The sequence below is a fragment of the Eublepharis macularius genome, chromosome 12, assembly GCF_028583425.1.
Source record: "Eublepharis macularius isolate TG4126 chromosome 12, MPM_Emac_v1.0, whole genome shotgun sequence".
NCBI classification, from domain to species: Eukaryota; Metazoa; Chordata; class Lepidosauria; order Squamata; family Eublepharidae; genus Eublepharis; species Eublepharis macularius.
Window position 1 is genome coordinate 59,081,302 of NC_072801.1, and position 14,164 is coordinate 59,095,465.

General features: G+C 44.4%; 1 protein-coding gene across 1 annotated transcript in view; it reads right to left on the reverse strand.

The window, feature by feature from the left end:
• Positions 1 to 4,038: 4,038 nt before the first annotated feature.
• ALDH16A1 (aldehyde dehydrogenase 16 family member A1) overlaps positions 4,039 to 14,164 on the reverse strand; it is a 53,656-nt gene continuing 43,530 nt past the window's right edge. The window contains exons 17-18 of the mRNA XM_054992558.1: positions 6,718 to 6,843; positions 4,039 to 4,312 (exon numbers count right to left, since the gene is read on the reverse strand). Coding sequence (XP_054848533.1) covers positions 4,136 to 4,312; positions 6,718 to 6,843 — 303 coding nt within the window. The 3' untranslated portion in view covers positions 4,039 to 4,135. The remainder of the gene's footprint in view (positions 4,313 to 6,717; positions 6,844 to 14,164) is intronic.

A 14,164-nucleotide genomic window follows, 5' to 3' on the forward strand; every position in this document is an offset into this window, starting at 1 on the left:
AGCATCCATTTTTTTAAAAAAAGTAACAGACCTAAACATGTTGAAGAGTTAGGTGCAAGATGACAGTACAGACTCCTGTCCCCCCTTCCCCCAAATTGCAATAGTTGGGGTAGGGAGTGATTTGCCCATGGGGAGAAGATGGGATGATCTCCACCCTCTATGCTGTCATCCCAAGCCCAATCAGGACACAACTCATTTAAAAACGTAATGTACTGTTTGGCCCTAAGTCTCCAGCCCTTTTCTTGCAGTGATATAAGAGGAAAGGTAGAAGAAGTGATCACTTGCTCCACACTATTTATTTATTTATTTAGGCTTCTTTTACACCCCTATAGCTGTCTCTCACACCCCCAACTCTATAGCCTAGCCCTATATAGTAACTACTCCAAATCACATCAGTTGCCTGTTTGACTACCTTTTCCAGAAGACAGGAATGCTCTGAAACATGAGGGAAATCCTCCTTTCTTTTCCTGGAAGAAACAGGAATCTTGTAGAATACGAATTCCATATTTGGCCAATAATGCAGGCTGAAGTTTCCATTCCACCCACAAGCATTCACACAAAGGGCACTGGGCGGGAAGGGGTGGGTGGGAATCAAAGCATGGAAGAAACATGTTAGCAACCTCCGCTTCCTTTCTTCTGAACAGCAGGCCAGCCAATCATTAGCAACCATATATCAGCTAGTCCAAGGTACAATGCCCCAAGGTAGCTAACAGCTCCAAGGGTTGCATGCCCCAAACCGTAGCCACACCCCTCAGGGGAAGCCACTACCTGACCCCCATTTTCTCTAAGATTGTCAGCTTTCTATGGGGGAAGCTCCTCCCCCTCATCCTATAATTGCATTTCTGCTTAAAGAAAAAATGTTTGTACTTTGCACACGAATGGTCTCAAGCCCTACCAGAAGAAAAACTATATATGCCAAATGGCAACTGTAGCTTTAGCCACCGGCAGGGGAGAGCGTGTTTCTGCAAATATTGTGAGGTCAATCAGATCCTGAGCATAAGCAAAAACCATCCAAGATCTCTCAAGGGGAAATAATGACAGTAATATTTTGCAAAGGAAAAATGCAAGCAATACAATAGAAACTTCTCAGAGGACAATTTGGTGGGATTTTAAATGCACAGGATTTCTGGGCTGGCTGGAGCCCTGGCATTTCTCCTTTTGGAGACAAGGGAACTCCGCCCCCCCCCCCCCGCCCCCTGCAGATGGCACAACTTGGGACTGGTGGGCTTAGAAATACGAAGAAGTTCTGCAATGCAGCCAATGTACCACACAACAAAGAATGCTGTGAGAAATGTAGGCTAATGAGTGATTAGTCTCTATTAACCAATCTGAAGTACAAACTGGGGAGGGGGGAAGGTTGTGGGTCAGGCAGGAAGAACCAGAAGCTGATATTTCTGGATAATCTTAGCAGAGAGGGAACTCTCTTGACTCTTCCGAGCACACAGATTCAGGTACATCTACCTCGCACTGCTAGGCATGTTGACCTGGAATTAAGTCTTCGCTTTGTTCATTGTTTATTTCTTGGTAAAAATCTGTATCAGTCAATAGAAAAAAAAATCAGAAACAATAATAAAGGAAGACCATTCTTGAGAGCTAACTAACTCTGTGTGTGTGTGTGTGTGTGTGTGTGTGAGGGAGGGAGGGATGGGGAGAGAGGTTGGAAAAGATATTTCAAGACATGATGAAAAAGCCCAAAGTCTGAAGAGTTTGTAGCCTTTTTGAAATGGAGACCAGAAAGTTCAGTGGACATCATTAGAGGGCATGGTAGCTGACCCGCAGAGGCTCCTAAGACTGAGGGCTTTGAAATTAGCCGCTCTGTCTTTTGCAAATCCAATAGCCAGATGTTTATTAGACCTCATCCCGGCAGAGGTTGGAACACCCTGGTCTTCCTCTTAACAAAGCTGGAGATTGATTTACATGATACATCAAATAAAGAGTCAACAGGTGTTAAATTGGGCAGTATTGCCATTAGTAGATTGAGAGTATACTGCTCCTTATGACCCGCAACACTGTGCATATTTAAGTCCCAGAGTGCACATGGGTTAGTAACTCAGCCACTACACATTGACAGGTTTTCCTCCACTTCCAAGTTTCTCCCTGGCCTGCCAAATTCAAAACACATCTTTGAGAACCTGTCGCACCGGAATTATTTGTAAGCAGCTTCTGAGGACCGTCCCCTCGATGTGGCTGCTACAAAGAGTGATCTTTTATTTTCTGAGTCATAAACACAACAACTCATCTCAGAATGTTTCCCCTTCTCCCCACACCTACATTGTGACCTTTTCTCTCTTTCATCCAGAGTTTGCAAATACCACAGCCCTTTCACCAAACTGGCTTGCAGAAGCAGAGGGGGCAGAAAGTAGCAGGACACTTCAGATCACATAAAAGTAGGGGTTTCCAATGGAGGCTGCGACAGAAAGGTGACTTATGATGCAGAAGAAGTGCGGCCAAAGAGAAGTGTGGGCCACGCATGTAAGAAAGGAAAAAAGGCAGCTGACTTTGTGATAATTATAGATGGCTACAAAATTCTAAAGGAATTGGTTATATTTTTCTTCCTTTCTCATAGCACTGGAACCTGGGTTCATCCTGTTAAATTGAACATCAGTGGGTTGAGGAGTCCTGTTTTTAGGAAACATTTTATTATGAGTTTAACTGTGGTTCTTAACCAGTTTTTTTGTTACCGTCAAATGGGAGGTCCATCTAGTCCTCCATCTTGTCTCACATGGTGACCAACCAGTTAACTCTGGTTGAAGGCTGGGATGCAGATGGGCCTGAGTTCATATCTCTAGGGCAGGGATATGCCCATCTGCAGCTCGAATGAATGAATATATATATATATATATATATATATGTGAGTGAGTGAGTGACAGGCAGACACAGGCAGAGGCTTTCACTAGAGGTGACCTCCCCCACCCTTGTGTAGCTTAGATCTCGCAGTCCAGAGTCCCTCCCGGCCAAAGATCCAGAGGAGTTAGCCGTGTTAGTCTGTAGTAGCAAAATCAAAAAGAGTCCAGTATCCCTGACCTTTGGAAGAGGGCACAGTATGTGGTGTGCAGGTCCTGCAAGGCTTACATGAGGCATCAGAAGTTCCTTCCTAGGATCTGTGGCATTGCCCACTCCCCTCTTTGTGGCTGCCAGTCATCTGGAAAGGCACTAGGTCATGATCACACACACACATACCACCCCCCCACACACAAACCATGTGTGCAGAGCATCCACTAGTTGGGGGCTGGTAGGTCTCTGTCCCCAGGACACAGGGGAATGGGGTGGAAATAAGATGGAATGGACCTGCAATGGTGGAATGGATTGTACCACCTCAGGTGGCAGGTGGGGAAGTATCATTTTAGAATGTTAAAAGCCAGCACATCAGACAAACAGAGGAAATGAGGGCATAGAAGCTTTCCCCCTGTTCGAGATTTCTGTTTGCCTGCAATTTTATTAGGGGAAGGAACATTTGAAAGTTGGGATCCTCCACCTGCAGTCTGAAGCAGTGGAGTTTGATTCCCCCACCTCTGAACTGTACTACCTCATTCTGTTGCACGGGAGCCCACGGCCTTGGTGTTCTAGCTCCTGCATCCAGGGCCAGAGGAAGGCTAAAGAGCCCTTCGGCCTTTGTTCATGCCAAGGACTCAATGGGCAAAGCCAGTCTTTCCAGCCCTTTAGCCGTACTCCATTCATCAAAATGATCCCTGCTGCCCACAGCTCTTGAGAGGGGGCTGGGATCGAGGGGTCAGACTAGACAGGACGCTTTTTAAAGAGCCGGGTCCCAGACCCACTGCCCCTGCAGCCAGGCCACAGCTGTAGGGAATGTTTTAAAAATCAGCAGGAACCCACTTCAGCCCGGACCTGTGGTGTGGTTTTCCTGAGCTTAACATCCAGGGGGAGAGCTATTCCTCCCCCTCTGCAGCTGTGTTTTCTGCAGCAAACTGACCTTTGTGAATCGGAGAAGGTGACGTCCATGTTGGTTCAAACACTCCCTGTTCAAGGAATTGTGGTTACCCTCCCAGCTACAGATGAGGCAAGACTTCCACAGCAGGATTTACAAATTTCTACCAAACCATCTTTATTTTCATCCCCTAAAATTTCCCCCTCCCCCCAATGATTGCCTTGCAATTCTGCCCATTGATCCTGAGCCTCAGTTGGCAAATATATCACCCATGGGCATCCAGACGCTTTTGCACTGTGTGGCCTGATAGAGAAATTCTTCCCCAGCTCCTTCTTGCAGGTCGGACCAGCAACGCCGCTGTGCTCCATAGTTCACCCAGGTCCTTTTCAGGTTCCCAGAGGAGGCCCATTCCACAAACGCGGAACCCTGCAGATGGTACAAGGGGGGAAATAAGAGCATGCAATAGGAAATCTTTAGATCTACCAAACGCCTTCACTTATTCCTAGGATGGATCCTATGAATCTGTTCTGCTAGCAGCAAAACTTTGCTCTGCCTGAAGCAGCCTCATGCTGGCAAAATACAACTCTTCTACTGGAGGAAGACTTCTTGCGCTGGAAAAAGGCTTTGCCGTTAGCGGACTGGAATGGATTCATAGGATCTAACTGAAAATAGTAGTAATAATAGATTTACAGATTAAACAAATAGATTTTACATTCTACCATTTGATTTAAAGAAAATCTAACAAACTATTATAACACGGAGATTATGTTGGAAAAAAATGAAAAATTAAGCTTTCATGTGTGTGGGCAAAGTGCTGTCAAGTCACAACTGACGGCAACCCCAGCAAGGGGCTTTCAAGGCAAGTGAGAAGCAGAGGTGGTTTGCTATTGCCTTCCTCTACAGAGTCTTCCTTAGTGGTCTCCCATCCAAGTATAGACCCTCTTTAGCTTCTGAGACTGGCCTATGCCATATTGCCTTCCTTCCCAAGCTTTAACATAGACGTGCAAAATACAACAAGCTGTACTGCAGAGCTGATAGGAACCACTGTTAAGTAGAAACTCAGATATCTTCAAAAGGTCCCTAAAGCATCTTAAAACCACTATGGATGGACCAGAGTGAACTTTATTGGACAGGAAGGCCCACAGACTTGGGGCCACTGCTGAAAAGGCCCTGTATTTTGTCACTGTCCATCATACCTTATCAGACTAAAAGGGGAACACAGACTGGGAGCTCTAAGGAGGCTCTTAAATTGCTGGTTCATATCTAGGGCAGTGCTTTTCAAGCTCTCTATCTTCTAGGAGTCTTTCCCACATTGTAGTAGAACTCCTAAATGCCTGCCTCAGAACCTCTGTGTATGGCAGAGGATTCTGGGGTGCGTTTTTTTTAAGCCTCTAACTTTTCTGTGAAGTCGATTTCCCACAGAGAAGCAAACTCCCATTGTAGACTGTTACAAAAGCAAACTTTTTGTACTGTAAGAATGAAAAATTAAGAAAAGGGTTAGAACAAAAGCAAGAGGAAGCAAGAAAGAGAAAAATAGGAAAGAGAGGGCTAAGCCATCACAGAAACAGAGTTCTGTGCAGGGTGGTTTAGATGAACGGTTATAGACTCTTAAAAAATAGAAAGAGCAGGAAAAACAATGTCTTATCAATCACATTAATATTTTAGAACAGGATCACGGCAGCATGGCCCTCCTAGTTCTTTAGCCACAGGCTCAAAGTGAGTGTCAGTTTTGGAGTGTGGTGTACATACATCTGCAGGCAATGTTTCCACAGTAGGTCATTTAAAGGATGCCTCAAAGAGCATCCTGGATGAGAAAACACAAGAAGACCTTACAGGCCGCATAGCAAATTCTTACTCCACAGCTATTTACTGAGAATGCAATGAAAAGGAGAACCACATGCCAAGGAAAGAAAACAAAAACATCTGATAGGAAAGATCCAGTGAGTTCACTTCCAAAGAGTCCGGAAGTATCATGGAAGCCTTTGTTGAAGAGCCAGCGTCAGATTCCAGATATATGACTAAGCTGTAAATTTCCCACTTACGCCTTCATAGCCCAGAGATATCCAACTATCCCCTATGATTCAAGCATGGCTCTTATGAGCTTTTGTTCTTACCCATAGCTGGGACCATATGAGAGCAAGAGCCCTTCTGCTTGCCCATGGAGGCTTTTAAGAACTTGACAGAGATGCATGACTCACCCCTTTCTGCTTGCAGCTGGACTGCTCCAGCAGGGAATGAATAAGACATCCCTACACAAATTTCTGGAGCTTTCTTAGAGACAAAATGAGCAAAGATGGACCCATACTGGGATTGTGCAATAGCAAAGAAAAGTACAGAATAGGGCAGTGGGTGTAGAACTCTGCTGTTTGAGAATCTCAGCTTTCATTTTAGAACAACTAAAGAAAGAAAGTTTCTAGTTTTAAAGGTTGGACACTTTTGCTTGAAGGTGCATTGGCAATTCCTGCTAAAATCTCAGAAGCCAGGGCAGTTGCCTAATAAGTTTAGTGGTTGTGCAACTAGCAAAACTAGAATAAATTATGCAAAACAAGAGAAATCATGTAAATTTACTCAATTTACATAATTTAGATGTGTCTTTTAAACATAGAATTTTAATTTTCTTTTCTGTGCAGTACATACAGCCCATGTCCTTCCTCTGAAGGGGGAGGCATTATCATTGCAGCTTCTTATCCTTAAGGACTAGAAACTGCTGCAGTTTATTTATTAAAAGTAAAAGCCAAGAGACTGTGCAAGCTGAATTGTAAGTCCATTCCCATATTCTGTGCTTTCCAATGCTACCTCAGTTCCTACTGCAACCTACAAAGAGCACTCACTTCCTTGGAGCCGAAGTACCACATGGCTTGTACATCTTGATGCTCAGCTAAACCCCGGCTGAGATGGTCCCGGTTGCCTGAGATGATGTTCACCACTCCACCAGGGACATCTGAGGTGTCAAGCACCTGATGCAGGTAAAACGGGAAGAAAGATAGATGCCATCAGTGGCCTAAATCATAAACAGCTACATCATGTTCTGAAGAGGAAGAACAATTTGGTTAGAATGCAAAAGATCTTGAAGAAAAGCCTTCTGGATTCCCAGGAACGGGTCTGAGCACAACAGGACATCTCCCCTTTTTGCAGTTTGTTTGAAGTTAGCCACTCCTGCACCAGAAAAGGGGACAGCCTTCAGAGGAACATACCGTACGTTTCTGTGTGAATCACTGTTCCTGGGCATACAACTCTGATAATCTCTGCTCTGGGATTAACTAAGTGATTTGATGATTTATGCAGAATGATTTAAGCAGAAACACCACACTCTAGATCCAACCGACCATCTCCACCACGGGTTGGGTCCAGAGTTTCCATTAATGATGCAGCCTTCCTCAGAGGCAAAGAACTTTCTCCTGGTGCAAGGGAGCCTTCCAGCTATGGACAACTGCTGGATGCGTCTCTTTTGCCAATGCCAGGTTCCTTGCAATGGAGGAAGGTTCCTTGTGTCAGAGGAAGGTTCCAGTATTAATGGAATGGAAACTTTGTATCCAGCCAAGCAACAGTAATAATAAAAATAGCTGCATTTGCAAAGTGTTATTTAATAAGAGCATGTATACTGATTTTTCAGACCCAAGGCAGCTCACATAAAAATATATCAAATGCATCACAAAACAATCACAAAAGGAACCTGCTACTAATTGGGTTTACTAAAACCTGCTACTAATTGGGTTTAAAAAACCCATAAAGCAACACAGTCTAGTTTAAAGTGGTCTCTAAGGTGCTACTGGACCCAAGTCTTGCACTTCTACTACAGATCAACATGGCTACCCACCTGAAACTAGTTTAAAGAGAGTTTTTACTAACAAACAACCTTAAGGAAACCAACTCCACAATATCTACAGACTTTAAAAAAAAATCTTGTTTAAACATTAATGTTTTATAACATCTTCAAAAGCTTACTACAGAGGCAATCTTGTCTCAAGAGCAAGTTCTAAAATATAGGAGCCGCTGCCTGAAACATTCTTTGCCTTGTCACAAATCTAATTGAATAACTTGGACAGCATGATGAAACCAAGAACTGCAGTTGACCAGATCTTGACGGGCCTTCTTCAAGTGTTCAAAACCTCACAACAATCCTGCAAGTTAGGTCTGCACTGTGACCCCCCATACTGCAGCCTGAGGCAGAGGAAAAAAACGGTCATGCTTGAGGTCACTTCATGAGTTCATGGCAGAGATGGGAGTCAGACAAGGGATTTCCTGATTCGGTCACTCACAAGTGCTATCTAGCTTCATTAGCTTAACTACTGGACCACAGAGGTTAGAATTAAAAGACTGAAGCAAACCCAACACCATTCTAGGCCGCATTTTCTGTTCACTGATTGAGTGAGGGTAAAGGAATGGCCCATCTGCACTGAGGGGGCACCCTCGTACATGCCCCAGGCGGAACCGGCAAGAATTGCCACAGTCCCTACACAAAGATTACCTTTGGTCCTCTTTACACTACACAAGTCCCACTCAAACAGCATCTGAAACCAAATCAGATCACCTGGCCCTCTCCCCTTCCATTCATCCTGTTCTTTGGGGTGTGCTGCCATCCCAGACCCGAGAACAGAAACATCCCCGAGACTAAAGCTGCCACCCTGGTCTGTGCTTTATCAGTATGTCACTCAGCTATCCCCTCATATTTCTGAAGACAAACCTACCAGAAGTGAACATGCATAAAAGCAGAGTTCCAAGGGAAAGAGCAGGGTTAAGGCTGCTAATTCTGGGTATTGCTTCCACCATCCTTTCTAATTCTAATCTATACTTAAACTGTAAAAGGGGACAATGGGAATTTCTTGCAAAGGATGACCCAGCATGTCATTGCTGAAGCAAGGCTGGTGATTTTCAACCTCGACTCAGCCAAAGACAGAAAGTGAAGAAGATTTCAAAGTTCCAATAACTGGCAGTCCCCGTTCTTTTGGCAGAAGTTATATATTTAACAGTAAAATTTTACATAACTCCAGTAAATCTAATCTAGTGACAGAATACTGAAAACATGCAGCACTTGTCAACATGGAACACTCTCCCACGTCCAGCTGCATGGCCAGTCCTGAACTGCAGCTGCTCAGAATCACAAACAAGTAAACAAGGCTTGGAAGAAGCCTCTCTTAAAACCTGAGACTTTCATTTTAATTCAAAACTGGGCACTGCTTTTTGTCCTTTGAATCTGTATCACCACTTTAGTTGTCCCTATATGGGCAGGAATCTAGGTATCATTTTGTCATGCTTTGATCACTTACAGCTACTTTGGATTATGTTACACTCAGGGCTTTTTTTCTGGGAAAAGAGGTGGTGGAACTCAGTGGGTTGCCCTAGGAGAAAATGGTCACATGGCTGGTGGCCCCGCCTCCTGATCTCCAGACAGAGGGGAGTTTAGATTGCCCTCTGCGCCGCTCAGCTCTAAACTCCTCTCTGTCTGGAGATCAGAGGGTGGGGCCACTAGCCATGTGACCATTTTCAAGAGGTTCCAGAACTCCGTTCCACCGTGTTCCTGCTGAAAAAAAGCCCTGGTTACACTCATTTTTTATAAAAATCACATTTGTAGTCTTCAAGGCTATTTCTGTTGACATGGTATTAACCCCCCCCCACATGTTACAGAAGAGAAAAAGGGGGGGAAATATTTGTATTATTATCCCTCCATTTTAAAAAAAACTCTGTCACTCTACCCCCAGTGCATTCTGGGAACTACATTCCCCAGAATCCTACCAAACACTTTCTCTTCCATTCCCCGAAAGTATATTCTGGGAATTGTAACCTGGCATTTGAAGGCGGGGTTTCTAGGAACTACAATTACCAGCATGCACTTGGGGGAAGAGAGAGAGGAAGAATAATGAAGGTGAGCTGAGGGGGTAGAGCTACAGCCTCCATTTGCTGATTCAGGGTTAGCCAGAAGAACCCCAGACTTCTACCTCCAAATCCAGCTCAGGCAACATCACTGTCTGCATACAAAGCATATGTTATACTGCAGGGCTCAAGCCTTTCAAAACCCTGGCAGAGTTTGCAGCCAAGAACAGAGAATGGGAGAAAAACAACGGAGTGGGGGAAGGGAAGACCTGGGCAGGGTTATAGGAATGTGGACAAATGCAGTTCTGTGTACATAAAGTTGCTAATAGTTGACAGGGAAGTTAAAAGGGATTAGCAAAAGTCCCTGTTGAAACAGCAAGTGTTGTGGAGGGATTTGAAGGGGAAGAGTTAGTACCATGGACAGATCTCAGAATTCTTCTGTGAGGAATGCTACCACCTCATATAGTAGGTAGGAGTGGACCAAAACCTGTGGAGAAGGAGAGCGTATATACTGCGTATATCATAGCTGTCTTGCACCTACTGAAATGCCATGGTTTCCCCCAAAGAAAATGATACCTAGACCAAAACAAAATGATCGACTAGAACAAAATGATACCTAGATTCCTGCCTGTATAGGGACGACTAAAGTGGTGAGGGTACTGCCAGAGAACCCCCAGGCTGTTTCACAGAACTACACTTACAGAGAACCCTGCAAAGAGGGAATGAATTTAGACTGTCATGACAGCCATGTGGTAAGCCAGCTGCTAAGTCTGACCCAATTTAACTGTACAAAAGGTAAGCTTTGTACCTCCTGAAAAAGACTGCTGGACAGGTTGGTTTCCACAGATGTGGCTTTCTGTGTTATGTGCCATGCATACAGGAGCAATTTAAACCTGTGTGCATGGATCACAACCAACTCAAGACACGTTAATTTTAATTTGTGGGTGTATGTTCCCAGGACACACAAAGGATTCGAGTTTATTTATTTAGCACATTTTTATCTGCCCATCCTCCAAGGAGCTCATGGTGGCGCACACAGACTTCCCCTCCTTCACTTTACCCTCACAACATCCCTGTGAGGCAGGTTAGACTGAAGAAATGACTGGCCCAAGGCTACCTACTGGTTGGTTTTCCAGCTAATCCCTTTCTTGGTGGGGTGTGGCGGAGGAGAGAGAGAGAGAGCTGTCCAATTATTCATGCTCAGAGGAAATCCAGATTGGACTGCTACAATACAGTCTACGTGGGCTTGCCTTTGAAGACTTCTGGGAAAAGTCTGTTTGTGCAGGATACAGCTGCAAGGTGACATCTGCACAGGATTCCATTTCATTTCATTTATTAGTGATGTGGTGGTGGCTGGTGAGTGGCTGAGAAGAAAAATTCATACTGCTTCGCTCCTTCCATCTTCTTCTCCCCTCATAAATGTTATGAAGGCTCCCTCTGTACCTACATTCCCAGAATGCATCGGATGTCATTCCCCTGACATGTGATGAATTCTGGGAAATGTAGTTTCCAGAATACATTTATCATCAAAGATAATACGTCTCCAAATCAGAGGGAACTTCTCTGGCTCAGTAGTACTGTTTGAGTCAAAGAAGAATTCTGAAACGGTGAGGCTCGTCTCGTTCTGAAAGCAGGTTTCATGAGCTGCTCAAGTACATATTCTGAAATAAAGAGCACAAACTTGAGAAATATCTCTACTGCTGATCAGGGGAACAAGCTAACAACAAAACGTGTAGAGTCAATGCAAGCTATAGCTGGCCAGTATGGATGTTACTAAGTACCTCACAGTGTGAGGGAAAGAGGAACTGTGCCAGTAAGCCAGTGGCTTCTTTCCAGGCTCAAAGACAAATGATCAAATCATGGTTTTTACGTCTGAGCTAGGCTTGTATCATGGAATCCCAATAATACACCAAAACACTAATAAAGCCAGCACATGAACAAGGTAATCAACAAATAAAAAGAATCTGCCAGTGTATATTTCCATTGTCTGAAAATGTAACAAGAAAGTAAGGTTGTACTAAAAATCCTCTAGTGCCCTTTTCCCCCAAGCAACTCACGGTTTCTTAAAAATAATTTCAATGAATAACTGTTTTACCTGCCATATAAAATAGGTCTTTGTAATGACTTCAAAAAGAAGTCTCTGAAGATGTTCTCAGAGGCTAAATGAAGCCCAGCCATTGCTTAGATACATGATAAAATCAGCTATTAACTATATATTGCACAATCAACAAACACCATCCAGAACGAATGTACAAAGGATTGGTCATACGAAAGTTATTTATCAACAAAAGACACATTACTTTTTCATAAGCAATTATTCAAGTGAAAAACTCCCTGCATTCTAAAAGAGTAATTCCAGAACAATTTAATTTATGTTCGTGCTCTGAATCCAGTAATTTGTGAAGATTTAATGCTTTCCCACTGTTTGTGAATGTCAAAATATAGAGTTGGATCCAACCAACTTTCCTGTTGGTGAAAAAGAATGTCAGGGGCTCCACATGACCACTCAAAAAGGCTATGTTGGAGATTATGGCACTTGCACAGACATAAGCTATGTGGGAGGAGTCTATAGCATGGTGAGTAATTTGGGAGGGGAAAAACTGGCTGGATCCAACTCAAGTTACCGGGTTGCCCACTGTGGCAAGCAACCTCCTGTCCCTGCCGCTTTGCTCCCCACTAGAGATGGGCATGAACCGCAAGACAAACTAAAGTCTGTCATGAACCGGGCCGGTTCATGCTTCGCGAACCAGCAGTTCGTGCAAGCCCATTTTCTACAAACTTCCATGAACTGATTTGCTGGTTCATTTGGTTCATGTTAAATCCCAACACCCCTTTCCATGACACTGCTAAGCAGCAGGGAAAGGGGCATTTCAATCCCTGGATCAGCTGCTTGTCAGGGATCTCCACAACAAGCAGAGGCTCCAAGCCTGCAGGGGTGAAATGCCCCTTTCCGTGCCACTTTGCAGCGGCAGGGAAAGGGGCATTTCCATCCCCGGATCATCTGCTTGTCGGGGAAGTCCCGACAAGCTGGCGGGGGTGAAATGCATTTAAACCTCATGAACCATTAACTGGTTCGCAAACTGGGACAAGTTTGTGAAAGTTCGTTGTTCGTGAAACGGGATGAACCATGAGCCATACAGTTTGTTCCCCCCCCCGGTTCATGCCCACCTCTAGTCCCCACCCTTGCTCAATGGAATGGAAAGTACAATACTGGAGAGGGGGAATTGTGTAACACTGTCAAATCCACTTCTGGATGAAGGCTTTTTCTATAGAGATTTTGGAAATTCCTAAAGTGTTGGTGACAGCATGATATCCATTCTAGGTCCAAAACAGAAAGTGATGTCATAGCATCTTGCGACACCAATTTTTGATGTCTCCACCCCCTCCTTGCTCCCAGGACAAGGCTAGCCATTTAGATGAGAGAAGGAGGTCTTCATTGGTTAATAGTGGTAGTGGCGGGGGAGGAAGGGGCCAGATGCAAAAGGCCTCCACCCTGCGTAGAGACAACTGCTGATGCTATGTGCCAAGAAGAAACAACAAAGAAATCTTCCCACAGGCAGTGACCTAGCTACTCCCTTTTGGAAGCAGAGTGTTGACCTGATCCATGGGCAAATCCACAAGGAAAATTTTAAATTAAGGAAAGTAGAGCTCCTCTGAACTTAATATTTGTGTAAGAAGGGAAGGGCGTCAGCAGGGGCAGCTTTCTTCACTCTCAGACTTGCCAAAATTTCTTCTTTGGTGCAGCCGTGTCCATATATTATATTGCAGGTGACCACTCTGCTTGATGCAGAAGCATATGGTGTTGTTAGCATTTGTTGCCATCTGGATAACTCTCTCCTGAACACTATCCAAGCAACCAGCAAGAGCTGTACTGCGTTGCTCTTAGCATTCTAACAGGGACAACATTCCACTTACAGAGGCCAAAATTACCCCTATAAACAAGATGCAATTGCGCAGGCATGGCTTTGGATTTTCCCCAGTTTCTATTTTGTTTTGAGTCTTGTAGAACTTCTAAGACAATATAACAACGAGATTCAAGTCCAGTAGCACTTTAAAGACTAGCAATATTTTCAGGGTGTAAGCTTTCAAGAGTCAAAGTCTTCACTCACTGGCAGAGGACAGCAACAGAACAGGACAGGTGAGTCCCTCTGGGGACAAAGTTTCGGTGCCACGACCAAGAAGGCCCTCTCCCAGGTTGTTACTTGCCTAAGATTGCCTACAATGAGAGGTGGGCTTTTTAAAAATCTTTGTCCTTGTCACTGAAATAGGATCTGCATTTCCATCTTCTCCATATATGCTGAGCAAAGCAAAGAACTGCAGATAGATTAAGGACCCACCATACAGAGAATGACTGCTCTAGTCACAGTAACTCTCACAGCATCAACGCCTGTTGCAGAACTGCAAGTCTTTCTTTCTTCGGTAGTCAGGATCTTCTTTCCCCCAGATAAGGAAGAGGTGCACATATCG